At 36.4% G+C, this 26,651-nt stretch overlaps 1 protein-coding gene across 1 annotated transcript in view; it reads left to right on the forward strand.

Moving 5' to 3' along the window:
* The window catches only part of WDPCP (WD repeat containing planar cell polarity effector), a 377,262-nt gene that overhangs the window by 89,743 nt on the left and 260,868 nt on the right, over positions 1–26,651 (forward strand). The window contains exons 2-6 of the mRNA XM_056127073.1: positions 6,982–7,059; positions 11,050–11,097; positions 11,942–11,986; positions 13,732–13,802; positions 14,068–14,127. Coding sequence (XP_055983048.1) covers positions 6,999–7,059; positions 11,050–11,097; positions 11,942–11,986; positions 13,732–13,802; positions 14,068–14,127 — 285 coding nt within the window. The 5' untranslated portion in view covers positions 6,982–6,998. The remainder of the gene's footprint in view (positions 1–6,981; positions 7,060–11,049; positions 11,098–11,941; positions 11,987–13,731; positions 13,803–14,067; positions 14,128–26,651) is intronic.

A 26,651-nucleotide genomic window follows, 5' to 3' on the forward strand; every position in this document is an offset into this window, starting at 1 on the left:
GCCATCAGGCTGCTGATGCACTCACCTCACAGGTACAGATTGACCTGCTAGCGGCACCATACCCCCTCTCTTTCGTTATTTTTATAGAAGAAAGCCATGGACTTTTGGGTGTTGATTTTGTAGCCTGCCACTTTACTAAACCGACTTAATTTTTCTAGGAGCTTTTCTGTAGAGTCTTTAGGGTTTTCTAAGTATAGTATCATATTGCCTGCAAATAGTGATAGCTTGACCTCTTCCTTTCCTATCTGTATTCCCTTGATACCTTTCTCTTGCCTAACTGCAATGGCCAGGACTTCCAGTACTATATTGAATAGGAGTGGCAAAAGTGGGCAACCTTGTCTTGTGCCCGATCTTAAAGGGAAGGCTTTTAGTTTTTCCCCATTGAGAATGATATTTGCCGTATTAAGCCTCCTTTTTAATTACACATAATTTTGGGAGTTGTCACATGTTCATAGTGTGTATAATATTTCAGTAATGATTATTCCTCACACTTGTGGTACTCACTGATTGCTAGGTCTGTTCTATCAAACTTATTGCTGTGATTCTTATAGCCACTACCTTTTTGGCTATAATACTCTTCTCTCCTGTTCTCACTCTCATAGAATATATTAATCTGCAGACTACCCATCTTGCTTACTTTATACTGGCCCAAGAAGAGGATGGTAACTCATACTAAGAATGTTTGCCTTCCCTTTTTCCTTATATCTTTTAGTGGGAAGTTAAAGCAGTGTTGTTTGTGTATCAGGGCATTTTAAGGTATAATTTGTAAATTTTTGTCGGTCTTCCCATTTCTATTGGAACCAAATATTTCATTGTAGTCTTTGAGTGCTGACCTAGAAGATAAGATCGGATCATACACTGCACTCTGTGTTCTCAGAGTTTCCCACTATTTCCAAATGCAAGGGGTCAAAGACTGTGTTTTCCATTTGAAACTATCCAGAGACCCCATTTTTCTCACTGTCCACAAATACTAATTTCGGAATAGTTTAGCACATTCAAGTTTAGTAGGTAAGAGCAGTACACCTATTGTTTTTCAAGTCAACAGCATTTCTGTTTCTATAATAGCTGATGTGTATTATAAAAAAAGCTGTCTCTGCATTTCTGTTATAAAAGGAAAGTTTTGACAAATTGTTTACTCTTGAATTAATTTAAACCCAAAAATAGAATATCAAGTACTGTCTTCTTTTTTGGGAGGTGCTCTTAGGCAGTGCTCAAGGAGTCTAAGGGCCACTCTGGCGATATTGTATAGTCTGAAAGATTTAGTGCTTTGGTCCAAGGTTCAATGCTCTTGCCTGATGTTGCTGGGGGACTCCACAGCAAATCCAGCAGTGTTCAGGAGGGCCATTCTGTGTGAGGGATTAACTTGAATAAGTTCATCCTATGATACTCGTACAATGATTAAATTGCCTAACACATTTCTCAGAATGTCTAATGTTAATGCAGAATTGTATTTTGTCACATTTATTTTTCACTATTCTCAACAAAATATTAATCTGTATGTACGTTCTAATGCAGTATCTCCTCTTATATGGAAACTTACCCCCAATACCGCATATTTTTCCTTTATAAAACCGTTATTAAGTTTAATATTCATTTTTTGTGGAAATAATATATAAAATGAGAGATTGTATTTAATATTTTTTGTTGTTTCCATATAAATATCTAGACATATTGGTATCTGAAGCAATAGCAAAAGCAATAATAAGTGCAGTCATAAGGTAATTGAATAAAGGTATTCTCAAAACAGTCATGAGATAGATATATTATGCTAATTTTATAGCAGGAATAAATTAGAAATAGAGAGGGTTAGTAATTTGTTCAAGTTTGCTAGTAAGCTAATAAGTTAGAATAAGAAACTAGGAAGTTAGAGATAATGTTCACAAGCAAGCTGATTAATAAATAAAAATATTTATTAATTTTTAAACTTGATTATTTAAGCATTCAAGGCTCACCTATTCAGGTGATATGAGTGCAATTACATAGTATGAAATAGTCAATATATTAATTTTTTAAAAGTATTACTTTAAACCTTCTGATATAAGCCTTATAAAACTAATGAAAGTAATTTCAGAGAACACAACTTTGGAAATACTTTTAGTAATAGCAACCACGCTAGAGTCATTTCCAAGGTGACAGTGCTGAAAGATAATCCTCAGTTGAATTAAAAATTTATGATTGGGTTAATAACCCCATTTTTCTGCTGATAATGAACTCTGTGCCTTTCATAGTCCTACAGTCCACTAAGCTATTTTACCCCAAACCTCTTGATTATAGTGGTAACTAGTTTCTGATGAGAGCATAGCATATGTGGTCTCTGTTTCATCTCTAATCTTTTTGTTTTTCTTTGAGGCCATACCTGGCAGTGTTCAGGGACTACTCCCAGCTCTGCTCCAGGTTCACTCGTGTGGTACTCAGGGCGCTGTGTACTGAGGAGCAAACCTGGGCCTTCTGCAATGCATAACATATACTGTTGAGCTATAGGTATGGCCCCTCATCTCTGATCATTTTCTAAAATATATTAAAATTTTTAAATTTAGTCACCATGAATCACAGCGTTTTTCATGATTGGGTTTTTGTGTACAGTGTTCTGACACCAACCCCTCCACCAGTGTCCCACCCACAAGCCTGCCTCTATGAGAGTCACCTGCCCCTTTATATTTTTATTTTTTGGCAGTGTTACTGATAGGGTTTCATGCAGAACATTTCACCTATCAACACTCCTCTCAAGTGATCACTTACTTACCTCCACCATTGTCAGCATTTTGTCACAGTGTTTCCTGTTCTATCCACTCCCTACCTACCCCGCATTTGCCAAGCTTCCTACTGAAGACCTGTAGGATCATCTCCGATCTTCTAAGTGACTTACAAACAACAACAGCAAAATACATTTAAATCAGTTATAAATTTTCTATTATTATTAGCCTCCTTCCTTGCAGCCCTTTTCAACAATTTTTCTATCTCTTCCCACAATGCATCTTGGCTTTCCACCGTTCTTGGATATGTCACCCTTTTGCTCAAACTCCTGCATATTCACCTTTTTAATGGCCTATTTCAATAGAGAGTTAACAGTTGCAAGTTCAAACTTAGGAGACAATGTACTTATATGCAGGATATTCAAAGACTTCCTGCATCATCTTCTTTCTATGTGGCTTCCCAGTGCTACTTCTAGCACTGCACTGCCCTGCTGTTTTTCATTGATTTGCTCGAGTGGGCCCAGTAACGTCTCCATTGTTGTTACTGTGTTTGGCATATTGAATATGTCACGGGTAGCTTGCCAGGCTTTGCCGTGCGGGCGACGGTAGCTTGCTGGGCTCTCAGAAAGGGGCGGAGGAATCGAACTTGGGTTGGCCGGGTCACCTGCTTGCAAACACTCTACCCGCTGTGCTATTGCTCCAACCCTACCTACTATCCTGTGCTATCTACTACCTACCTATCCTGTGCTACCTACTACCCGCTGTGCTTATCCTACTGGAGGCATAGCACAGCGGGTGGGGTGTTTGCCTTGCATGTGGCTATCCGGGGTGATCTGGGTTCGATTCCTCTGCCCTTCTTGGAGAGCCTGGCAAACTACCGAGAGTATCTCGCCCGCACAGCAAATCCTGGCAAACTCCTCGTGATGTATCCAATATGCCAAACACAGTAACAATAAGCTATTTCTATATACCTAAAAAAAAAAAACCTTAATTTTGCCATTTACTCAACTTTGGTTTTACAGTGTTATGGAATCTCAAGGGACTCTGTTCATGCTTCTAGATGGGAGAGAATGATAGCTTAACAGGCTGAGTGCTCTGCACTTGGGAGGCCCAGATTTGATCTCTGTATCATATGGTTCCCCCCTTGCAGTATTGGGAGCATCCCTCAAGCACAGGAGAAGCCAAGAGTAATCCTTGAGAAGTGCTGAGTATGGCCCCAAAACAAAACAAAATTTTTAAAACAAAGAACATAAAAATTATAATTTCATACTTTCATATGTGTGTAATTGTCATGATCCCCACAACCATTTCAATATTATCCTTCCGCCAAAAAATACCTTTGTTTATTCCTCATATCTCTTTTTCCCTGTGGTTCCCACTATAATTTTCAGAGTATATTAGTAGGCTTTGTTGTTTCTTGACAGTTTGCTTAGTAATTTACATTTAATACATGTTTGTAGTCATTTGGTAGTTATTGCTTTTAAATTTTTTTCAACCCAAGACATATTTTTGTCTCAGAAGCACAATTTCATCTTTCCTAGTGACTAATATTACATTGAGTATATATACCACATTATTCTTATTTCATTATCTGTTGATGGACATTTTAGTTGATTTCTTATTTTGTCCTTATGTTACTGCCAGTCCACCTTCCACCTATTTAGTCGCTTCAACCCTATACTTGATATTCTTCATTCTGTAAACCAAGGTCTAGGCTTCATTATAATTGAATCGTGTCTGGTTCCTTCTTTGGTTCTCTGTAAACCACATATAAGTGGGATCATCTGGTATTTGTCCTTTTCCTTCTGGCTTATTTCAGTTAATATGATACCCTCCAGTTCCATGCAAGTTGTAATAACTGAAAGATTTCATATTTTCTTATGGCTGCAGAGCATTTCATTATTTATATACATGCCACTTTTTTTGTATTTGAATCAATTCAAATTTTTATGCCCACTTTTTCTCAAGACAATTTATACATTGCCATTTTAAATGACATTTTTTGTGAAGGAGGTACTAATTTATAACATTAATAAAAGTCTCTTTTGTATATCACAACTACTTTCTCCATTCATCTGTCATTGGACACTCAGGTTGTTTCTATACCCCGAATAAGTATGCACATGTCTTGTTGAATTAAAAAAAAGGTAAAGGCCCTCCCGTTGATCGTCGATTTGCTCGAGCGGGCCCAGTAACGTCTCCATTGGAGACTTTGTTGTTACTGTGTCTGGCATATCGAATACTCTCGGTAGCTTGCCGGGCTCTCTGAGAGGGGCGGAGGAATCGAACTCGGGTCGGCCTTGTTGGCTGCTTGTAAGGCGAACGCCCTACCCGCTGTGCTATCGCTCCAGCCCCTTGTTGAATTGCCTTTTTAAAAAATTTTAATGTTTTTGGGGTAGATGCCAAGAAGTGGAATAGTTGGGCCATTGGGAGCTCTTTTTTTTTTTTTTTACTTTAGAAATCATTACCTTAGTAATAACAAGTCTCACAATTTGTTGTAAGACATTACTGGTGCCCACTTGAGCAAATCCATGAGCAATGGGAGAACAGTGCTACAGTGCTTCAGTGCTACTGTTCTCCATACAGACTGAAAGATACAACATTCCCACCAACAATGAGTGAATGAGCGTTCCTTTCTCACCATATTCCCATTAACACTGCTAGTTACAGTATTAATACAGTATTTTATAATAACACTGACTAGTGCCTTATAAATGTGCCATTCCTACTGGTGTGAGTTAATATCTAATTGTCATTTTAATTTATATTTCCCTATTTATAAGTGATGATGAATGCTTCTCCCAATGTTCTCTGATCATTTGTATGTCCTCAATAGAATTTTCTTTTCCTTTACCCACCCCATTTTTGATGGGGTTATTATTATTATTATTATTAACTTTTTTGAATCACTGTGAGCTAGACCCTTACAAAGCTTTTAATGATTGAATTATTACTATTATTATTATTATTATTTATTTGCCATGAAAATCTCCAATGGGAGAACTTTATTTATTGATGATTTTTTTTTTATTTAATTTATTTTTTAAAATTTGTTCACAGTAATTCATTACATTTAATATTCGAACACAAATCCCAGCACCACTACCCCTTTTCACCACCATATTTTGAATGTTTCCATCCCAAATCCCAAGGCGTGTCTCCCAAAGTGGAACTGAAACAATTAATTTTGTATTGCTTGTTATGAATGATCTGCTAAAAATTGTCCAATAAAGTGTCCTTAGAGGAAAGTGTTTGAAGACTGTTGTATTTCATCCTGGAGCCATTAAGCCCTTGTATAAGCAATTTCTAACATGTTTGTTAAACCCCTTCAAATGTTCTGTGCTACTCTTGGTTCATCAGTGGTATAGAGTATAAGAGGTCTAGGAATTCTAAAAGTTAGAATACAATTATACAGCAGATTCACTCATGAATGAGGCTGTTGCCAGGGGTAGTTTGTGGGTGTGACTGCCAAGCTATTGGTAAACTAGGGAGATAGGAGGTGGAGGCCCATTCCTGCTCTGAGAGAGCTTGGAGATTTCAGCCATACGTCCCGAATACCTGAGTTTTTTCTGCACATTCACTCATGGATGAGGCTCGTCCGAGCCTATAGAGAACTGCCAGGAGCATGGTGGCAATTGAGTTCTGGAGGTTTTTGGTGCCAGGGCTCTGTTGGGGTGGGGAAGGAAACTCACCCACACACCTCCAAGTTGCCCCGGTTAAGACACTCTGACAGTGTGTAGAGGCATGGGGTTATTAATTTTTTGTTGTTGCTGAGCTTTATGAGTGCTTTATATATTTTGGATGTTAATCCTTTATTTGATATATTGTGTGCAAATATTTTCTTCCATCTTGTACACAGTTTATTTGTAAGTAAATATGTTTGTTTTGTATATTATCTACATTGAGAGTTTTACTTTAAGTAGCTTGTTTGAATATTAGAAATATATCACACAATATATTTGTAGCTTAATAATAACTAACAGATGTTTCAATTTCTCTAAAATGTTTTAGAAATTTAAATACTAAGTCATTCTAAATACACTCAGCATTAAACAGCTTATTTATCATTGATAATTCAAATATGTGCACTTCTTGTTACATTCTTCAGTGAGATTAATACTAGGTCTGAGTGGTGAAAGTATATTGATTCCTTTTTACAGCATTTATTACTCATTAAATTAGGGTACATCAGCATTTTCATCTCAAATATCAATAGCGATCAATGGTTCTCAGCTTTATTAACAAGACAATAATTAATTGGTACCTCTTTTTAATTGTCTTAAAATAGAACAGAGATTTCTTCAGATGACTTTCTGCTTGACTCAACTACACCTGTGGTCTTTGAAGAATACTTTACACATTAGTGGTAAGTAAGCTCTAGATTAATTTCGATGTTTTTCAAATATCAGTTAGACCATTATAAGTAAGAAGTAGTAATGGTTGGAGCCTGTATTCCTCCAATGGGATTTGCATTATTTCTTTGTATTTACAAAACATCTATTGGAAAAGAATTCTTTTAGTTATTATGATTAATGTACTTCAGCTTGAGTTAAATTTTTCATTTGAAAATTAATTTTACTGGCTTGATATTTGAGTTTTGATATTTTGCAGGAGGATTGGACCACATCCAGTGGTGCTCAGGACTCACTCCTGGCATTGTGCGCAGGGGTTATTTCTGGCGGTGCTCAGGGAACCATATATGGTGTCGGGAATGTATTATCTTTCTGTTCCCTATTGCTTATTGATTGATTGATTGATTTTGATTTCGATTTTGAAGCCATTCCCAAGGGTGCTCAGATCTTATTCCTGGCTCTATGAGATCAATCCTGATAATGCTTGGGGGATTATATACTGTACTGGGAATCAAACCTGTATTGCCTCCATGCAAGACAAGTACTCTACCCACTGTACTACCCCTCAGGCACACTTTATTTTTTTTTCTGGCCCATTTTTAAAACAAAATATGTAGTTTCATTTTTCCTATAATTGCTTATAATAATTATATATTTAAAACTATTTTCACCACCAGGGTTGACTCCTGTGCATCTCTGGGTGTGACCCAAAAAGCAAAAATAAATAAATAAATTAATTAAAAGTACTTGCAGGCTGGCATATCGAATACTCTCGGTAGCTTGCCGGGCTCTCCGAGAGGGGCGGAGGAATTGAACTCGGGTCGGCCATGTTGGCTGCGTGCAAGGCAGACGCCCTACCCGCTGTGCTATCGCTCGATATGCCAGACACAGTAACAACAAAGTCTCCAATGGAGACGTTACTGGGCCCGCTCGAGCAAATCGATGATCAACGGGAGGGCCTTTACTTTACTTTACTTACTTGCAGGCTAACAGTAAAGGTATTTTAATTGATATTAAAGTAATACCTTAAGCTTACAGCTAAGATAAAAATTTGTACACTAATTTTTTTTCATTTCACTTTTAGAATCAAGGTAATTAATACATGTGCTTCAATAGTTATTATTTTATAAAGCATATATATTTAGGAAACTTTTTTTTACAAAGCTTTTCCTCTTTGATTATCCCAAATAACTCCTGTTTTAGGACATTTTTTGCCTTGCAAAGTATGATTTCATTGAATTTTGTTTTTGTTTTTGTTTTGCTTTTTTGAGTCACATCTGGTAATGCACAGGGGTTACTCCTGGATCTGCACTTAGGAATTACTCCTGGCAGAGCTCAAGGAACCATATGGGATGCTGGGGATTGAACCTGGGTCAGCTGCACACAATTAAATGTCGCACCCACTGTATTATAGCTCCAGCCCCAGAATTATTTCATTGTATTTATAGATAAATATAATTAAATAAATATCGATAGCACAGTGGAAAGGCGTTTGCCTTGCACACAGCCAATATGGCCGACTCAAGTTCCATTCCTCCGCCCCTCTCGGAGAGCTACCGAGAGTATCTCACCCGCACGGCAGAGCCTGGCAAGCTACCCGTGACATACTCGATATGCCAAACACAGTAACAACAAGTCTCATGATGGAGACGTTACTGGGCCCGCTCGAGCAAATCAATGAACAACGGGAGGACTGACCGTTATTTTAAATATCATAAATATCATTTACTTTATTAATTTTTTACTTGCTTAAAAAAGCATAAGCTCAGGGTGGCACTGGTGGACCCTGACACTGCATGATCTGAGCACTACTTGCATCCTCTGCTTCCTAATATTAAGCTGCTTATCTGGTTGGCTGAGAATTGTAGGGAATGGCTTCTTGTCAGTGTGAGAACCATTTGGGAACCCTCCCAAAAGAAAGGATGAAAAGAGAGGGTGGAAGAAAGAATGGGAGGGAGGATGGAAGGGAGGTAAGCATGAGGGAATTTTCTCTAGTGAGATCTGTCTATCTTGACATTTTAGGAAATACTCTAGCAACCACCAAGGACCCTAGCTGGTCACTGATACCCATCAGCTGGCAAATCCTAGTCATGCTCAAAGGTTGAGAATAACACTGGCAAGCATGGCAGTTAAAAAAAAAAAGAGTGAGTGACCTAGCTGTACTCAGGGCTTACTCCATAATGTGATCAGGGTTCATTCCAGACAGGTGCAAGGGACCATATGTGGTACAGGAGACTGGGCCCACTGCGAGCAAGGCAAGTACCTTACTTGCTATACTATTCTCTGACCTTATGTCCCATACATAGTTCTTGAATGCTATTTTTTTTTTGCAGGGGGTGTGGATGTGGGTGTTTTACACTCCTTTTCCTTTTTGTGGTTCAGTTTGGATAATCTGTAATCTATCTTCAGATTAATGGATTTTTTCCCTTGTCCAATCAGTCTATTTAATAAACTTATAAAAATAATTTTTAAAAGGTGTGTGAGAGCGAAAGCCAGGATGTGTGTATATGAACGCTGAATACTGTCATGACCTCCTGCAAGTACAACAGTCATAACCATGTGCCTCAGTTAAAAACTGCAACCCTTGATGAGCGTGTTTGCAAGCACTAAAGGGGAGCACAGGCATGTAAACCTCCGTGAGCATCATGACCGGTTGTGCTTGCACCACAGTCTGATGCACCAACAATCACTGAGCTTAAAAATTATGTTAGCACCACAGCCATAGTGTCGTCGTCCCCCCCGCCCCAGCCCTCCAGGGATACCTGAGTGCAGAGCCAGGAATAAGCCCTGATTACTGCTGGGTGTGGCACCCAGACAAACAAATCTATGTATCTCATTGGGGATGGAAGAGATAGTATAGTGGCTGACCCAGATTCAATCTCTGGCACTGCAGGTAGTGATCCTTCAGTACAGAGCCAGGAGTAAACACTGAACACCCCTGTGTGTGACCCACCCCAAACAAACAACCCCCCCTCCCAAAGTCCCCCAAAAGTAAAACAAAAAACTGTATGTCTAAGCTTATAGAATGGTGAATAAATTTGAGTATCAATAGCTACATATGATTAGTTGTTTTGAAAAACTGCATTTGAAAAGTTCATTCTAGCTCTGCTGTATTTTTTTGAGGTTTCTTAATTCAGAGAAAGTTTGAGCAGTGAGTCACTAGGGGGCAGCCTGCACTGCTTCCACTTCTTTAGGAATAGAATCTTTGTCAGCAACAGGGTGTTTGCTATTTTGTATGGAAGGAAACAACTGTTACTTCAAAGAAAAATATTTCGCTGCTTTTGGGACGAAAACACAAAATTATTTTGTTCTTCTGTAGTTAAGTTGCCGGAACTGATTCATAGTTGAATCGCTGTTAACATCTGGGAAACCCAGCTTTGCTTCTTTTTTGTAGCCCCAACAGAACATTCGAATTTGAATAGGTTTGGAAGGGCTTTTTTCTCTCTCTCTCTCTTTTTTTTGTATCTAAATAAACTTCAGATAATTTATCCATACCTTCCTTTAATCCTCTCTTTCTTTCCTGCAGCTTTTCCCCAAACTCCATATTGAATTGAGTTAAATTGTAAAAAAGAAAACCATACTCCAGAATCTAATAGGGCATTTTCTTCCATCCACTAATTTTGTTTGGATATTGCTTAGTGTCAATTCCTTTTGGTAGTGACCTGTGAAAAATGTCAGAGGAAGTGTGAAAGAGAAAGGTTGGTCTCCCTTTATTTCAGCTTTTTTATTCTTCATGCTATTTTAGCTTTGTGTAAATCTTTCCTAATTAGATTGGTGAATTTTCCAATTCATACCTATTCCTAGAAAATTAACTCATGTCTAGATAGTTTTGGACTATTTTATTTCTAAAAATATAAAGAGATTATTTTTATCTCTTTATGAAAGAGATAAAAATAAACCAAAAATAAACTTCGTAGCCTACCTCACCACAGTCATATAATAAGGTTTGTTTTCTTATTCTTTATACTTTTTTTTACAATTCCTTTTTTTCTGTCCCCTTGTAGATAGAGACATCGGGGTCTACCAATATTATGACAAGAAGGAGCTACCTGGTACAGTTTCCTTTCTACACAAATAATTTTTGCAAACTAGTATTTGAAACTATGAAATACAGACCTTTAGATGAACTCTGTGTTTATGAACCTGAGATAATTTCTAGACTTTCAAGAAAAGTCATTTTTAGTTTTTTGGAAAAATGTTAGTGATGGTTCCTACTCTGTATAAAATAAAGCAGTGTTGAGAAAATGTTATAAAAAAACATGAAAATTTCATTTTATTGCTGATTAGATTGATAACTGGACAGTCAATTCACGCTTATTTATCAGTGTCCCAGTAGAGGGCATTGTTAATGCACGGGTCCCACTGACGCTGGCCTCCTGGATCCTTACCTGATATCTGAAATAGGCATTTCTGAGTGAATGATCAATTTTCTTTATCTGATTAATCCTGCTAATCCCAGAAGTTTCATGATGGGCCAAAAGGTCTTTCTAGCTAGAGTTACTTCCTGTTTTGGTCTCTGTTGAAGTAGGACTTGTGTGGGCATCCTGTGTGCTTTGCTTGGTTCTTAATAGTCTGACTTCATGGTTCTGATGACAGACTGAAGCAGCCTCAGTTCTGGGCTTGGTTGCAGTTCTCTTTTCAATGTGATGAGATTGCGAGCTCAGGATATTGGCCCACCTGTTGTGCTATGTAAGCCTTTTCACTGCAAATTTAGGAAATACTTCTATAAAATTAAAATATCCAAATTATGACATTTTAAACTATCTTTTAAAAATTCAGCATAATTTATTGTCTCAGTAGTATGTGCAGTATATTTATATGTGCATGTGAAACTATAGCTTATTATAATAAAAATAATTTTCAGTTTTTTTCTCTTTCTGTTTCTCCTTCCCCGAGCTACAGAGCATGGTCACTTAGAAGAAAAGCAGAAGCTGGCAGAATGTAAGCTTACTGTATATATTTTTTTAAGTTATGATAAAACTGAATTTTAACATCCCTGAATTTTAGTGTTAAATAGTATTTTAAGTTCTACACAAATAGGAACTATTATTCTCTTCAAATTTCTTAATTTATAAATTTTCATTGTTTGGTTTATAAACTGAGTGAATTATATTTGTTAAGTATTTCTAATTGAAATCTTTATTCAGTTCTGGTAAGATATATGCTAATGTGAGCACAAACTTTCTTAACCACATTTTTATTACCTGAAGTATTTAAAATAAATATACCATGTTCCAGTAACATTTTATTCTGATAACTTTTTATTATTTATACTCTGCCAAATTATTATGTATTTTACCCATTTTAAGAAAGAAAATAAGATTTAGAAAGATTATTTGCATTTTATTCTCTAAATTCTTAAATATGTAAATATTTATGAAACTTGACTGCAAAACAATATGTTTTTGATGACTTAATAGTGTCTTATTTGTAATCTAGGTGGAGCTGGTACTCCTTATTATCCTTGTATTTTTAATGATTGGACTGACTTTTAGTTTAAAAACATTTTTAATAACTGAAACACAGACTTGGAATTTTGCACACATGCTGTACATAACATAAATTGATTATAGAACGAAGTTAATTTCCTGAAATGATTTTGAAATGTAAATTAAAATTTTAATGTAATTTCTAAATTTCTGTAATATTTAAGTTTCTATATATTGCATATACTTATGCACATGCAAATACACATGTGTATGACTTGTTTATACTTATTTAGGAGATTTCAAGGTAAATTTATTTTCACAGTTATATAGACATGATGAATTTAAAATTTTTATCCTGTAAGCAGCACTAATTTTAGTTTTTTAAAAATACTGAGCTATGCTTTTTATCTCCAATAATTTTATCTTCAAATATATTTAAAACAGAGATTTTCATATGAATTGTATATAAATTTTCAAGAGGATTATTTTAAATTTAAAAAAAGAGCTCTGTTGTCTAATTTGTTAAAACTTGGATTTTCCTCAAATTTTACTTAATTTTAACATGTTCTTCTTTGATGCTTAATTTTATTTTATTTTATTTTATTTTTTATTTTTTTTTTTTCCCCTTTATTATATTTTATTTTTTTTAAAGTTGTAGATTTACAATTTTTTGTGCTTTGGTTTCAATTATACAATGATCAGATACCCATCCCTCCACCAGTGCCCATTTTCCACCACCATGGATAATATCCCTCCCACCCCCATCCCCCCATCCCCCCGTCTCTGTGGCAGGGCAATCCCCTGTGTTCTCTCTGATGCTTAATTTTAAATTCATTCTCTGTATTGAATTTTCTTCGTACTATATTTGTTTACTCATTAGAATTTTCAGATCTGAGGTTACTTGCAGACTTTGCAATTTCTTTTGATTAAAATTTAATTGTAATTTATACGAAAACTCTTCACCAGTGGGTCATTTACCGTTAAGTACTAAATTCACAGACCTAGGGAATTTTCCCAGAGATTTCCTGAGCCTTGTTAGTTGTCATCATAAAATTATGATCTGGGAGATTGTTTTGTGGTAAAATCCTGTTCGTATGACAAAGCCTTTCAAAAGGCTGTCATTTGATGATTGAAATGAAGCCCACTTCCTCTCAGTTAAGGAGGTGTTTTATTTTAATCTTCCTAAGGCTCACTGCTAAGCAGAGTTTACTTTTTAAGTCATGTTTAACTAACTGTAGTACATGTTTTATTTGCCAGCACGAGATTATCCGTGGACGCTCAAAAACAGACGCCCAGAAAAACTTCGAGACTCACTCAAGGAGTTGGAGGTATCTTTCCAAAAGTTTCCAAAATGGCAACAAACAAATCTGTTTTAAAACATCTTTCAACAGCTTTAATTTTCATAAAGGATCAGCTCTCATGGTGATGATAGCTTTGCTTTTGTCCAGTGGGGAGTTTCAAAACAGTTGCATCTTTGTGTGCCATGCTGACTTGCTGACTTTTTTTTTTTTTTGCTTGCAAATCAGAAGCACTTTAACTGACAACAACAATGTATATAGCCAACTGCACTCTCTCCTTTTCTCTTTCCTTCAGGAGCTGATGCAAAACAGTCAGTGTGTGCTGAGCAAATGGAAGAACAAATATGTCTGTCAGGTAAAATGGCTTGACATGCTTTTGCAGTGTTTAACCAATGGAGCTGAAAACTATGCGGTTGATTGGTTTTCTTGTGTTATGATAGGTAATGGACAAAACTTTTTAGGAGCAGATATTTCATAGTTTGAATTCTAATCATTCTAGTACTAACATTAGGAAGATTGACATAGGCCACCAGACTACCACGTTAATTCGTATTGTTGTACTGACACAAAATAAAAACTAATGAAAATCTTTTCAGAATGTATTTTTTATTTGGATTTTCCTGAACATTGTATTTGGTGATTACTGGCACCAGTTTTCACTGACATCATTTATCATCCTTTTGGATAAAGATAAAAATCACAGGACAAAGGAATTTTTGGATATAGTTTTAGAAAGAATTTGTGAATAACTGCCATACTTATGGAAATCAACACACAGACTACAATTGTAACTAACATAACAAGACATTTTGTCTTGCTTTTTGAACCCTCTAATGTGCTTTTTAACATGGTAGATACTATGGCTATTTAAAATAAAATTAAACTAATTAATATTTAAATAAAATTTGGTATTCCATCCCTACTTGCACTACTTACATTTTAAGTGCTTGATAGACACATATTATCATACGGTGGACAATGTAGGTACAGAACATTTCCATTACAGAAAATTCTTTTGGATAGCACTTAGTAATGTTGGCCTTATGCAAGATCAGCTGAATGTTTAATGGATTTGGATTCAGAACATAATGAGGAAATGATAATGGGTGTCTACTGAGCACAAATGATGGAGAAATACTTCAGCTTTATTGATAGGACCTAAAAGTAAAACTTGCCTGGAAAAATTTACTTGCTTTTGATTAAAAAAAAGTTAGTCTTTTTCTACTCAAACATATAGCTATTGCAGTGCTATTCGTAATTATAACTGCTATAGAAAGGTGAATTTCCTTTACTAAATTAAATTCTTTACTGTTTACATTTTTATTTTTAGGTTTTACTGCTGTTTGAAGTTAGACCAGTGACTCTATCCATAAATCACCATATCAAATTGATAGTAATTACAAACATATCTTGATCTATTACTCAGCTACAGACTCATTTTGGTGCATTCTATTTTTCTCTTTTCTTATATAAACTAGTAAACTTTTACTTGGGAACAGTCAACTAGTGTTCTCTTCAATTGGTAAAAATATGACTTTGCATCTAAGTATCATTAACTGTTTATAAGTTTGCAAATAATTACCATTATTTTTAGAATCATAATGTTTCCTGATAGCACATACTATTCAAAAGGATGGAATTATTTTAATTTTTATAATTTGATTTAATAAAGTTCTAAATTAGATTTTGAAAGTTGAATATAAATATGCCCCAGAAATTTTTTTAACTTTGTACAACTCAAATTGTACTTCTCAATGCCATTACTCACCTTAAAAGCAAGCTCAAAATTCTTTGACTGGAGGGCAAGCCTACCACCTATAGTAAGAGGTGTGTCTCATGATCTCCACCCTTACTGTTGTGCAGGGTGAGTTGGGACATGTCATGAATCTTAAAATATGCACTAGGCAATGCTTTATAAATAGACTTTATTAGATTTAAAGCAAGTTTTGTGTGTTTGTGAATGGGCAATGGGAATATGAGGAGGGATGTCTCTCACATTAAAATGAAAGCAGCTTAGAAAGAATTTCTATGGTAGTGTATATGTAAAATTTTTCTGCTTTATAGCACCCTGATAATAGTGATTTTTAAAACTTATATATCAGTGAGTTTGCTTTTTAAAGTTCCAGAGAAACTAACTTATATATTTTTATACCTTCACATATTGTGCTTTATTCCTTTGATTGGTAAGAAATTCCAAAGCTAATTCTTTTATAACCAGACATTCTTTTTTTTTTCCATTTTTTAAAAATTTTTATTAGTGAGACACCATGAGGTACAGTTGTAGACTTACAAGTTTTGTGCTTGGGTTTCAATTATACAATGATCAAATACTCATCCCTCCACCAGTGCCCATTTCCCACCACCACGGATCCCAGTATCCCTCCCACCCCCCACCCCCCATCCCACCCTGCCTCTGTGGCAGGGCATTCCCCTCTGTTCTCTCTTTCCTTTTGAGTGTTGTGGTTTGCAAAAGAAGCATTGAGTGGCAGTCATGTTTGGTCTATAGTCTACTTTCAGCATGCTTCTCCCATCCTGGGAGGATCCTCCCAACACCCTTTATTTTAACCAGACATTCTTGATGTGATGTATTTAAATAAGTTAGAGATATCTTGGACCCTGTCATCAGGTCCAGGCTTGTCCCCACAAGCTGGTGGCCTTTGTGAGATCTCCTAATAGTATTTGTCCACTTTTTCAGTTTCTAGATAGAATTGTTAGTTTAGGTCTTCTAAAAATGTGTGTGTTACTCCTAAAGATTTCTAACACAGAGAATAAAAAATTGAAGGAACCCCTTATGTTTTTGTTAGTTGCAAATTAATCTGTTTCCGTAGGTTCCTCTAAAGTTCTTTTTTTTTTCATGCACCTATCTGGCGTGGTGACTCCCAAGATAAAATGTGTTTAATATCATATAGCAATCAATCATCACAAATTGACTTTTATTTACTTATTTTATGATAATCGCATTTTCCACTACTCTTAAGTTTTTTTTTTTGGATCAAGTAATATGAAATAAATGTATTATGAGCTTGCTAAGGGGCAGGCTGTGGGATTGGTGGAAAAGCTGAGACATTGGTGGAGGCATTGGTGATGGGATTGATGTTGGAATATTGTATGCCTGAAACAACTGTATTATGAATAACTTTGTAGATCATGGTGACTTAATAAACATAAATTTAAAATAACTTAATTTCTATTTGTGAAATATTTGTTTAGCTATAAAATGGCAGAAGTTGACCAAAGCATAATGTTCAAAACTCTTAGGAAAGGAGGCATTACCTACTGATTTCCTGTTATCATGAACCTAAGGCTGTAGCAGTAGCCTTGCACACAGCCAGCTCGGCCAAGCTGGGTTCGATTCCTCCGCCCCTCTTGGAGAGCCCTGCAAGCTACCGAGAGTATCTTGCCCACAGAGTAGAGCCTGGCAACCTACCCTGACATATTCCATATGCCAAACACAGTAACAAGTGTCACAATGGAGACGGTACTGGGCCTGCTCGAGCAAATCGATGAACAATAGGAGGACGGTGACAGTGATAGCATGTAGTTTTCAAAGTAGGAATAAATGCATGCCAAGCATTTATCTACTTTATAAAGGGAGAATAACGTTTATTTCCATAGCTGGCTAATCAGAATTCTTTATAGAATTATATTTGAATAATTGAAATAAAAATTTTTTTGGTGGGGCCTTAACTGGTGATGATTGATGACTCTGTGCTTCTGGCTCTGTGCTCAGGGAAAATTCGTGGTGGTACTTGGAGAACCAAGAGCCACATGTGGTACTGGGAATTGAACCGGGGGTCAGTGGCCTGCAAGGCAAGCATCTTACCTCCTGTACTGTATTTCCAACTCCTGTAATGAGGGTTAATCATGAGGGTTAGTCAAAATCCCTCTGAAAATGTTCTGATACATGCACTATATAATATATATATATAATACATATATTTTACTTTACTTAAACACCCTGGTTTACAAAGTTGTTCAAGATACTGCACAATTAACAGAACAGGAATGAGGATGAAATATCCAATACGATTCCAAGGTTCAAGGAGTTGGATGACTGCAAACTTCTTTTAGTGAAACATTCTGTTAATGAGCAATTGTGGTAATTAGGAATGAAATGAAGAGCTTTTCTTTCGATCTCTATATTTATTATGTTTTCAAATGAATAATAAGTTGTGAAGACATAAATACTTATTAAGTTGTTTGAATCTTTTTATTAAATGAAACCACTGCTATTTCTTTCCCCAAAAATTATGAGGTGCAGAAAGTGTCCTGAGCTGAGAGGTCTGGGAGCCTCTGATCTAGACTTTGGATTTGACTGTGGCCCTTTTTGAGCCCCACATGATTAAAGCTCCACCTTCTCTTCTGTACTAGCAATGTGAACTTAAAATAATTAACCTGTCTATTCCAGAGTTTATATAGCTATAAAATGAAGTTAAAAATACTTGACTTCTAGGTTTATCATAAAAATTAAATGAGGTAACATGTATAAAATGTTTACAGCAGTTTCTGATAGATTCCTGCTTTTCAAATAAGTAAAATCAACTCTGCAGTTGAAAGTTTGCAATCCTTTTTTGTTTTGTTTTTGGGTCATATTCAGCAGTGCTCAGGGCTTACTCGGCACTTTATGCTCAGGGATCACTTCTAGCAGTGCTCAAATCCAGGTCAGCTGTGTATAAGGCAAGTGCCCTGCCCACTGTACTGTTGCTCTGCTCCCACTAATCAATTCCTAAAAGTTTTAATTAAGAGTTTTTTTTTTTAAATGTGACTGACCAGTTTTCCCAAAACCGTTGCTTGAAGAAGCTGTCCTTGCTCCACCTTACACTCCTAGCTCCTTTGTTGAAGACGACATATTTCCATAAGCTGAGCTCTTTTGTTGAAGATATTTTTAAAAGATGAGCACCTTTGTCAAAGGTACTTGAGAGTCTATCTCTGAACTCTCAATTCTGTTGCACTGGTCTGACAGTCTACCATTATTCCAGAACCACACTGTCTTGATTACTGTCGTTGTGTACAGTAGTTTAAAATTGGATAAAGAAAAGCCTCCCATATTTTTCCCTAAGATTGCTTTGGTTATTTGGGGGAATTTTATTATTCCTTATCAATTTTATAAGCATTTGGTCTGTCTTTAAAAAAATGTCATGAGTGTTTTTATAGGGACTGCATTGAATCTGTATAGTGTTTGGGGGAGGATTATCTTGTCATTTTGTCAATATTAACCCTTTTCATCCATGAGAAGAGGATGTATTTCTGTTTCCTGTGTCTTCTATTTCTTTTAATCGTCACTTACAGTTTTCTTTGTATGTCTTTCACCTCTTTTGTTAAACTAATTCACAGGTAGTTTTGAAGCACGGTTGTGAATGAAATTTTAAAAAATTTATTTCTTTCTCTTCTACTTCATTGCCTGTATACAGAAAGGCTATAGGTTTTTGTATGTTGATTTTGTAGCCATCCTCTTTACAAGCTTATTATTATTAGGAGGTTTTATATTTTGTATGTTTGTTTGTTTGTTCTTAGGATTTTCTGAGTATTGTTTCATGTCCTCTGCATATAATGACAGACTGACTTACAATCTGGTTGGAAATATCTCTTTATAATGTCTCGCTCTCTTTATAATGTCTTGATGGGGAGGGTGGCACACCCAACAGTATTCAAGGCTTACTCCTGGCTCTGTGCTGAGGGATCTGTCCTAGTGGTGTCAAAGGACACATGGGGTATCAGGGATCTAACCTCGGCCTGCCATGTGCAAGGTAAATTCCTGATCTACTGTATTATTACTCTGTTCCCGCAATATCTCTTTCTTGCCTGATTTCTGTGACAAGGACTTCAAATACTATATGGGATAATAGTGTTGAGAAGTGGGTACATTGATCTTAGGGTTTTAATTTTCACCATTGAATATGATGTGAACTGTGAATTTGTGGTAAATGACTTTAACTATAATTGAGGAAAATTCCATATATTCCCATTTTATTCATTTTTTATTTTAATCATGAATGGGTATTGAAGTTTATCTCATGCTTTCACTACAATTATTAACATGATCATATGATTTTAGTTTTCCTTGTATTGACAAGATGACATTGGTTGACTTGCTTATATTAAACTATCCTTACATCCCTGGAATAAATCCTACTTGATCATAATGTATGATTCTTTTAATATGCTATTTGGCAAATTTAAGATGATCATGATATATGATATATGATATGAACATTATATGCCCTATATAAAAAACTTAGTAATGTTTATTTAGTCCCAATATATATCAACACAGTACTATTGAGTTTGATTCATTAATATTTTGTTGAGGATCTTTGCATCTATATTCATCAGTGAAATTATTTTATAATTTTATTTTTTAGGATGTCTTTGCTTTTGGTATAAGGGTAATTTTTGCTTCATGGAAACAGTTTAGGAGAATTCTTGTTTCTTTGACTTTCTGAAAGAGTTGAGAAGGATTGGAAGTAGGTCTTTGAAGATTTTGATGATCTTGCTAGTAAATCCATCTGGACCTGAGATGATGGTGATGATGATGATTATCATTATTTGCTTTTAGTGACATTCAGTCATGCTCAGGGGTTACTCCTGGCTCTGTCTCAAATTACTCCTTGTGGTGCTCAAGGGACTACATGGGATGCCAAGGATGGAACTCAGGTTAGCTGTGTGAAAAGTCAATGCCCCATCAGCTGTATTATCACTCCAGCTCTGTGGGCTTTTGTTTGGAGCGAGATTTTTGATTACCATTTCAGTTACTTTGTTAATAATTGGTCTGTTTAGGTGCTCTTTTTTCCCTGTTTCAATTCTTAGAAGGTTTTAAGGGTCCAAGAATTTATTCATTTTTTTTTTAAGATTCCCCAATTTCATGGCATAAAGTTTTGCATAGTAATCTCTGATGTTGGTTTGAATTTTTATTGTGTCTGTTGTAATGTCTTTCATTTCATTTCTGGTTTGGTTTATTAGGGATTTCTCTCTGTTTTTCTTTGTGAGTCTAGCTAATAATTTGTTAATTTTTCAAAAATCTGTTTTTGTTTCTTTTTGGTCATTTGGAATTTTTTTGTTCTTGATCTGTCTTTAAGTGGATTACCATGTAGTTCCTCAATTTGAAAGTTCCAGGAACACACAGTCTATGTCTGGTTCATTCTATTTATAAACAATTTGGTAGGAGAAGTTGTAAAATTCACTGCTCAAAATTTTGTGATATGTTTTTATTTGAAATATTCTTCATGTTTCTAGCTTAACAGAAAGCAGTAATAACAGTTTAACAATATTTACTCTAAGGAATCTGTGCTGTGCCTAAATTTATTGCTGCTTTTGTTGGTAAATTTAAAAAGGCATACCCTTGGGGCCAGAGAGATAGAACAGTGATTAGGGTGCTTACCTTGTATGTGTCTGAGCTGGGTTTGATCCTGGCATCCCACACAGTCACCCAGTACCACCAGGAGTGATTCCTAAGCGCAGAGCCAGAAGTAACCCCTGAACATTGCTGAGTATGGCCCTCCCTAACTCCCCCTCCAAAAGTATACCCTTGTTTACTAAGGGAAAGAGAAGCAGGAAGGGGAAAAAGTTAGTTTAAATTATTCTGAAAGTGCCAATGCCATCATCAGTCTTCAATAGGGGACTATTACATTCAGTCTCCAAGCTCCCTCTCCCCTAACCAAAAAAATGAACATGGAGTTGGGAGTTGCCCCTGGGCCCTATAGGTGTGCCCCCCCAGACCCCACCCTCACCCAAAAATAAAGCAACAAAGAGTTTCCAAACTTACATTGTTGGGACACCTTCAAAAATTAGTATTGAGAAATACTCTTTCATATTTGTGTATGTGCTATAGAAAAACAGAGGGGAAGGTATTAAGGACAGCTGTTGAGCAGGGTGAATTTGAAATCTTTTGGATATAGGTGGGCAATTAAAAATGACAATCTCAAATAAAAGAAATTGAAAAAGGATTTAGTGGAGATTTTTTTTATATATTTAAGGATTTAGTGGGGAGTTTTGGTTTGTGTTTTGTTTTGTTTTGTTTTGTTTTGTCTTGGGGATACGCCCAGTGGTGCTCAGGGCTTACTCTGGCTCTGAGCTCAGAGATCACTCCTAGAGAAACTCAGGGGACTGTATGAAGTGCTGGGACTTGAATCCAGAACCCAGATTGGCAGTATGCAAGGCAAGCATCCTATCCACTGTACCATCTCTCCAATCCCTAGTGGGGATCTTTTATTCTAATTTTTTATATCTAAGTTCAAAATAGTGAAGATGAATCCCGATCACTGCAAACTTGTAGTAAAAAGTACAAGTACTCGCTGACAAGTACAAGTACAAGCTCATTCTTCTTTACATGGTTTCAAGTCCAAAAATTGCTTATTGCTTTGTTCCTTCAGGCATTTACAAATGCTTATCTCTCTCTCTCTCTCTCTCTCTCTCTCTCTCTCTCTCTCTCTCTCTCTCATTAAATGCAATTGTTTTCTATATCTTGTTCTATAAATTTCTTCATATAGCAACGTATAACATAACTGTCTTATCTATCTTTACCTCCTTATTCACTTTTATTTGGAGGGCCTCTCAAGCAGTGCTCAGGAGGTTCAAGGGTCCCAGAAGTAAAACTAGTTCAACGGGGTGGTGGTTCAGTAGCAAGGCCTAAAGGTGCCATGCTGTTTGTAGTATGAGGATCCCTAGACCAACCTGGTAGTGCAGGGGGTCTCCAGTGCCATACCCAGTGGTCCTCAGTGTGTGTGTGGGAGGGGATTGGCACCTTCAGGACTGCATGTGGTAATGTTTAGGGAACCATGTGGTGCTGAGAATGAAACCTGATTTGGGTGTTTGCTATGAATACATCCTAACTACTGAGCTATCTTTTGGCCCCATACCTCCTTATTTTTAATAAAAAATAATAATTCATAGTTTGGGTGGACCACACTTTATAATTGTTAGTGATAATCTTTGTAGTAAAGAACTTGGACATGGGTGAATAATCTAATAATGAATAGAAAAAGTGTAAATGCAGAGGAGAGGAACTCAGCCTATTTATCCTTTTGGTTTTTTTGTTTGTTTTTGGCTCTGGGGCCACAACTACCTGTGCTCAGGGCTTACTCCTAACTCTTAAGAGTAGGGTTTGGGTACTATATGGGGTGCTGAAAATTGAATCTAGATGCATGCAAAGCAAATGCTTTAGCCACTGTACTATCTCTCAGGTCCCTATTTGAACCTTTTAATAAGAAGACATTGTTGAAATACATTTTTAGTATGATTCAAATTCTGACATTTTAGAAACAAATTTTATGCTATGAAAGGATCTCTTTAAAACCATAAAATATAAAATATACTTGTGACAGATACCTTAAAAACTGCCTTTTAGATGAAGTCATGAAATTTACATACAAGTGGTACTACATGGAAAGTATCATGTTAAGTGAAATGAGTCAGAAGGAGAGGGATAGACATAGAAAGATTGCATTCATCTGGGGAATATAAAGTAACAAAATAGGAGACTAACACCCAAGAGTGGCCGAAATTAGTACCAGGAATTTTGCTCCATGGCTTGGAGGCAGCCACACATGCTAGAGGAAAAGGAAGCTCAGATAGAGAAGGGAGCACCAAATAAAGGGTGTTGGGAGGATCCTCCCAGGATGGGAGATTGTCACTGTCACTGTCCTCCCGTTGTTCATCGATTTGCTCAAGCAGGCCCAGTAAGTCTCCAATGGAGACTTTGTTGTTACTGTGTTTGGCATATCGAATACATCATGGGTAGCTTGCCAGGCTCTGCTGTGCGGGCGAGATACTCTCAGTAGCTTGCCGGGCTCTCCGAGAGGGGCAGAGGAATCGAACTCGGGTCAGCCATGTTGGCTGCGTGCAAGGCAAACGCCCTACTGCTGTGCTATCGCTCCAGCCCAGGATGGGAGATACATGCTGAAAGTAGACTATAGACCAAACATGATTGCCACTCAATGCCTCTTTTGCAAACCACAACACCCAAAAGGAGAGAGAGAGAGAACAAAAGGGAGTGCCCTGCCACAGAGGCAGGGTGGGATGGGGGGGTGGGGGGTGGGAGGGATACTGGGATTGTTGGGGGTGGAAAATGGGCACTGGTGGAGGGATGTGTACTTGATCATTGTATAACTGAAACCCAAGCACAAAAATTTGTAAGTCTACATCTGTACCTCATGGTGTTTCACTAATAAAAATTTAAAAAAAAAACCTGCCTTTTATGATTGAAGTGTAGTCAAAAAATTAAAAAGTAAAATTTCATTTAGAATTCTATTTTCTGGAGGGGTGGGGTTCGGACCACACCCAGTGGTGCTCAAAACATATTCCTGGCTATACACTTAGGGGTGGCCATCACTCTTGGTGAGACTCAGGGAACCATAGGGAATGCTAAGGATCGAACCTTGTTTGGTTGTCTGCAAGGAAGGCACTCTACCTGATATACTGTCTCTCTGGCCCTACAATCCATTTTGAAAAAGTAATTTCTAAGTTAGGAAATTTTAATTCATACTTTAAGCCCCCAATTTCATCTCTGAGGTAACTACTATCAATTATTAGGCATATTCTTTCTGGCATTTTCATGTGTTGGTATAAATTTCTATATGTATTTATATATGCAACACTTACTTTTTTTCCGTAATAAAATGAGATAATACTATTCAGGTAAGTCGACAGAGTATACACTTCCAGAGTATGACTCCAGCAATTTATCATGGACTTGAGCAGAAAACTTCTGATTCATTAAACTTATCTATCTCTTATGTTATCTCCACTTGTGTGCTTGTACTAACAACATTCACAATAACCAGGCTCAGAAGCAACTGATTTATTGACTGGCCTGGCAATTTATTAATTTACCGTGTGAGATATACCTGGCATCATAGGCTTTGCTAATTTGCTCACAGGCATTCCCACCTGATGGATGAATTTCTCAAGAGACTAAATTATAGATAAGAAGACTGATTGGTAAGTTGAGAAGTAGAACGAAAGCAAGGAGGAGGTGTTCATACAGGATACTTTTATCAAGCCACCATAACTCTATGGCTTGCCTGGGGCACGTTCTCTCTTGACATCTGGCATTAGTCATCAGAGTCATAGCCCTGAACAAGATTAGAGGCGTATGAAGCAGGCTTTCTCTCGGCTCCTGATCAGAACCGTGTTCTAGCCTCCACTGTGTAATATTTGATTAGGTCATTCATTACCCTTTCTTTAAAGAAAGTGTTGATTAAAATTTGAAGTTCCCCAAGTAAGCTTGATGGAGACGTAGAGAATTCTACTTCTTAGAATAACAACTTACTTATAGTTACTAATCAGGAGACCTGTGGAGGTGGCTAGCATGTAGAGAGTGTGACAGTCATAATGTCTCCAGACATTGCCAAATGCCTTCCAGTAACCAAAATTGCTCCCAGTTTACAACCACTGGTTTAGAGGTGGACTAGATAAGAGTGAAGAAGGGATAGTGGGGTACACAGAAGGAGTATTACATGGAATTCAATTAAATAGAGTAAAGGATGTTAGTTACTCAGCAGCAGTGGAATGAATTTAGGATTTGTTCTTTGTTCTTCAAATTATGAGACCTCTGGTCAGTTGCTTTACCCTCTTGATTATAAATTAGCACGAGAATTACATCTGTTACTCTCAATTTTTGACTTGGATACTTAGGTAGCAGTTTTATACAGGCATGTAACAAATTTGTAAACACAGTGATGATGAAAGTTCTATAAAAATTGCAAAATTTTGATACATAAACAGCATATGATTTATTATTCACTTTTAACTGCTTTTATTTTTATTTTTAAATCCCTTTAGATCTTCAAAACCACTTGCAAGGCCAGAGAGAATTCAGAGATTAAGGAATTTATCTTGCATGTAACTAACTCCAGTTCAATCCCTTGTAACCGCTCAATTGCCTAAGCACTAAAAGTCGTAATTCCTGAGCATTGAGCCAGGAGTAACTCCTGAGCACTGCTGGAACTGGCTTCAAAAATTAAAAAAATATTTTTTTTAATTGAGAAGAAAACTACTGGCAAATATAAGATTTACTTTTTACCTTGTTGTGTGTGAATTTGACCAGGTTTATAAATATTTTCTAGGAGTTACTTACATTTAGTAATTACTATATTTATAGAAGCTGGATTTAAAATCAAATTCATAATTGAAGTGTAACATCATTCTTTTTATAATGAGATAAAACCCAAAAACAGGAATCCTTAATTTGAAATAGATGCAGCAAGCAAATTTCTAGGCGTGTAACAATTATTCCATGTTGATTTATATCACAGATCATCAGGAAACCCTATTGTTAGCTTTTCTGTCTGAAAAAGTTACCTGTTTATTTCTTATTCTTTTGTTTCATGGCTTTAAGACAATTCTCTATTGTGAGCCAATTAATTTTTTTAATTTTTGTTTTAACTTCATCTCTATTTCCAGTTGAGTTCATTAGTCAGGCATGGTTTCCTTCTCTACTTAATATTTGCTAAATGAAGGAATAAATCACAGAAAACATGTCTGTCTTCTAACAGAGAATATGTTTAGGTTATCTGCTAAAGAGATCAGATGTCTTCAGTATAAATTTTTACAGTGTAATTTATCTGCAGTTCTCAAAAGCTTTTTAAGATTTATCCCATTATTGGATTTTTGGGGACAAGTTTTAGGGAGGTATTAGATACTATCCTGATGTAAATTCATTGCACCTATGTAGTGAGAAAGACTCTTTAATGGTTCATTTTTTTTTTTTTTGCTTCAGACGTAGACTTTTCTCCACTTCCTAATACTTAATTATCTCTTTGAATCCTTCTCTCTTCCACAAGGGATATCTTGGCTGCCTTTCTATGCTTTAGCTCTCTCTCTCTCTCTCTCTCTCTCTCTCTCTCTCTCTCTCTCTCTCTTTTTCTTTCTCTCTCTCATCGA

Source organism: Sorex fumeus, unplaced genomic scaffold (assembly GCF_029834395.1).
Source record: "Sorex fumeus unplaced genomic scaffold, SorFum_2.1 ptg000006l, whole genome shotgun sequence".
Taxonomy (NCBI): Eukaryota; Metazoa; Chordata; class Mammalia; order Eulipotyphla; family Soricidae; genus Sorex; species Sorex fumeus.